This window comes from Octopus bimaculoides, chromosome 14 (genome assembly GCF_001194135.2).
Source record: "Octopus bimaculoides isolate UCB-OBI-ISO-001 chromosome 14, ASM119413v2, whole genome shotgun sequence".
Classification (NCBI taxonomy): domain Eukaryota; kingdom Metazoa; phylum Mollusca; class Cephalopoda; order Octopoda; family Octopodidae; genus Octopus; species Octopus bimaculoides.
This window is the reverse complement of record NC_068994.1, coordinates 14,009,655-14,013,637: the sequence shown is the minus strand read 5'-3', so window position 1 is coordinate 14,013,637 and position 3,983 is coordinate 14,009,655. Positions and strand designations below refer to the sequence as shown.

At 39.7% G+C, this 3,983-nt stretch overlaps 2 protein-coding genes across 2 annotated transcripts in view; one reads left to right on the top strand and one right to left on the bottom strand.

Moving 5' to 3' along the window:
- LOC106874303 (DDRGK domain-containing protein 1) overlaps positions 1 to 2,136 on the bottom strand; it is a 34,293-nt gene extending 32,157 nt beyond the window's left edge. Inside the window, exon 1 of the mRNA XM_052972684.1 lies at positions 2,049 to 2,136. Within this exon, the coding sequence (XP_052828644.1) occupies positions 2,049 to 2,055 (7 nt within the window). The 5' untranslated portion in view covers positions 2,056 to 2,136. The remainder of the gene's footprint in view (positions 1 to 2,048) is intronic.
- The window catches only part of LOC106874302 (ectonucleoside triphosphate diphosphohydrolase 4), a 58,430-nt gene that overhangs the window by 9,446 nt on the left and 45,001 nt on the right, over positions 1 to 3,983 (top strand). The window lies entirely within an intron of this gene.

Below are 3,983 nucleotides of genomic sequence, written 5' to 3'. Positions count from 1 at the left end.
AAAATCCAAAATTACAGGTAAAAACTCAATTAAAATCAATTTATTAAAAATTAAAATTAAATTAAGTTTCACAGAGTAAAATATATATAAATATATATATTATATTTTATTATCTTTATCTTATGATATTTACTTTGTATTATATTATACCCATTTATTGTAATTTTAATTATTAATTTTTCTATATGTGACAGTGGATTTGAAATGAAATAAAATGAAAGGTGAAAAGTGAACAAAAATACTGTTTGCCCTTAATTAAGCATGAAACCAACAGAGCTGGATAGACTGCCTGGTAGTATTTGTTCAGGCTCTTTACATTCTGAGTTCAAATCCCACAAAGGCTTTACATCATTTCTGGGTCAATAGAATAAATACCAGACCACAGTGTTGTTAGAGCATTGAATGGAGTTCCTTGTAGTCTTTGTTCTGGACCTCTGCAGTCTGGATTCATGGGTGGTGGAAAACTTGAATGGTTTAACTCTGCCACCTGGTCTGGTCTTTAACTGGCATGCATTCTTTAGGTCAGGTTTTCCCACGCCCCATTCAAGAATAGCTTACCTCAACCAATCTCAGAGGCCTTGAAAAGGTAAAAAGTCATGGCTAATGCCCATCCTTAACCTGACTAATATGATTAAAAAATAAAGATAGACGAATAATAATCATCATCATGGTTTAGTATATAAAAACAAAGAAAACATTTGACTTACCATGATAGAAACTGCACCTCAGTTTATTGTCACAAGTATTCAATGTTTGTATTTTTTATATCCCACAGTGAGTGGATTTTTCCTGTCGTTATGCAAATAACAATAAATTTATGTGAGAGTTAGGAGTGGTTCTTTTCAGTTTTTTCTTTTCTTTCCTATTTATTATTTTTTTAGTAGAGGTGCAATGGCCCAGTGGTTAGGGTAGCGGACTCGCGGTCTTAGGATTGCGGTTTAGATTCCCAGACCAGGCGTTGAGAGTGCTTATTGAGCGAAAACACCTAAAGCTCCACGAGGCTCCGGCAGGGGATGGTGGCTAACCCTGTTGTACTCTTTCACCACAACTTTCTCTCACTCTTACTTCCTGTTTCTGTTGTGCCTGTAATTCAAAGGGTCAGCCTTGCCACACTGTGTCATGCTGAATATCCCCGAGAACTATGTTAAGGGTACACGTGTCTGTGGAGTGCTCAGCCACTTGCACGTTAATTTCACAAGCAGGCTGTTCCGTTGATCGGATCAACTGGAACCCTCAACGTCATAAGCGACGGAGTGCCAACAACAAAGTGTGTACTATAAAGATGTTTGTGTATATACTTTCATGTGACCATGAAACAAGTCATTGAATCATGAAGAGATTCCTATGAATCAACAAACAGGCTTTCTTTGTCATCAGTCAAATGGAACCAACTTAGACATGTTGTTTGGAATAACGAATTATAATGGTTAAGCTTATTGTAATTAAAAAATATTACTCTTGTGTATCAATCAGGTTATACTTATTGTTTGTATATCCTTCCTTTATCTTTTGTCTTTTGATTTTTATTTGTTTCAGCCGTTGGACTGTGACCATGCTGGAGCACCACCTTGAAAGGTTTAGTCAAACAAATCGCCCCAAATACTTATTTTTTTTATAAGCCTAATACTTATTCTATCAGTCTCTTTTTGCCAAACTACTAAGTGAGGGCGATGTAAACAAATCAATACTGGTTGTCAAGTAGTGGTGGGGGACAAACACACACATATATATTACAAGCTTCTTTCCACCAATGAAATCAACTCACAAGGCTTTGGTTGGCCTGGGCTATGGTAAAAGACACTTGCCCAAGGTGCCACACAATGGGACTGAACCTGTAGTCATGTGGTCGGGAAGCATGGAAGCAAACTTCTTACTTCAGTGCCACACCTCTGCCATGCTTGTGCCTTATAAATTTCTAAATACTGGGTGCTTTAATTTTTGTTCATATCAACAATATTAATTACACCATGTGTGCTCGTGTTTGTGTGTGTGTGTGTGTCTGTATTGTTTGTGTGTTGTGTAGCAATGTGGTTAAGAAGTTTACTTACCAACCATGTGGTTTTGAGTTCAATCCCACTGTGCTGCACCTTGGGCTGGTGTCTTCCTCTATAGCCCCACATCAACCAGAGCCAAAACCTTGTAGATGAATTTGGTAAATGAAAATTGGATGAAGCCTGTTGTGTTTATATGCATAAATACATATACATGTGAAGGTGCATGGCTTAGTGTTTTGGGCAATTGTAAGGTTGTGAGCAACACATTGTAATTCACGTTGCTCCAATCCACTCAGATGGTACAGTTGAGTTACATCTGTAATTCAGAAGAGTCAGCCTTGTCACATTCTGTGTCACTCTGAATCTCCCTGCAAACTACATTAAGGGTACTCATGTCTGTGGAGTGCTCAGCCATTTGCATGTTAATATCACGAGTAGGCTGTTCAATTAATTGGATCAAGTGGAACACTTGTCGTTGTAATCGATGGAAAGCCAGTTCACATATACATTGTGTGTGTGTCCATGTGTTTGTTTACATATGCCTTCCGTGACAGTTATTACAGAGTGTTGTTTTTATCTCTCTTCTTGTCAACAACTTGTCGACTTGCTTCACTCCTTCATAGAAGTACGAGATAAGAGATCCTTTGCTTAAAAAACAAATAAGAGTTAGTGACAGGAAGGGCATTCAGCTGTAAAACAACACATGAATGATATATTGTCCAATCCATGCAAGCATGAAAAAAATCGACATAAAATTAACTAATGAATATATATAATATTGATATATTTATAACTTATTAACCTGATCAAATATCTCTGAGAAGATATCATCATCATCATCATCATCATCATCATTGTCGTTTAACGTCCGCCTTCCATGCTAGCATAGGTTGGACGATTTGACTGAGGACTGGTGAAACCAGATGGCTACACCAGGCTCCAATCTGATTTGGCAGAGTTTCTACAGCTGGATGCCCTTCCTAACGCCAACCACTCAGAGAGTGTAGTGGGTGCTTTTACGTGCCACCGGCACGAAGGCCAGTCAGGCAGTACTGGCAACGGCCACGCTCAAAATGGTGTATTTTGTGTGCCACCCGCACAAGAGCCAGTCCAGGGGCACTGGCAACGATCTCACTCGATAGTCCTTACACATGCCGCGAGCACAAGTGCCAGAAAGGCGACGCTGGGCACAGGTGCCAAACTGATTTCACTTTCGCTTGCCCCAATAAGTCTTCGCAAGCTGAGTTTCGTGTCCAATGAAGGAGATGACGTTGGCATGGGTGCCAGTCGTCGAATTTAACTCAATTTCGATTTCACTTGCTTTCGATGCATCTACATCAAAAATGCATACATACATCCATCTGAAAGAGGGCCCTTCGATTTGAACTATATTTGAAGGAGTAACTAACATGTTTATAATTATCTCAATTACTGCTGAGCACTTTTAATCCATAATAGGGCACTTGTACTGGTGCACCGAAAAAAAGCACCTGTGCTAGTACCACATAAAAAGCACCTGTATTGGTGCCAGGTAAAAAAAAACATCCATGCTAGTTCCACATAAAAAGCACTCATGCTGGTGCCGTGTAAAAAGTACCAGTGTTGGTGTCACCTGAAGGGCATCCAGATGTAGTAACTTTGCCAAAATGGACAATTGGAGCCAGGTGTTGCTCCCCAGCTTGCCAGCACCTGTCAAACCGCCCAACCATGTCAGCATGGTTGGGCGGTCATTATATGATGATGATGATGATGATGATGTATATACTCTTTTACTTGTTTCAGTCATTTGACTGTTGTCATGCTGGAGCACCACCTTTAGTCGAGCAAATCGACCCCAAGACTTATTCTTTGTAAGCCTGGTACTTATTCTATCAGTCTTTTTTGCCGAACTGCTAAGTTACGGGGGACATAAACACACCAGCATCGTTTGTCAAGCAATGTTGGGGGGACAAACACAGACACACAAACACACACACACACACACACACA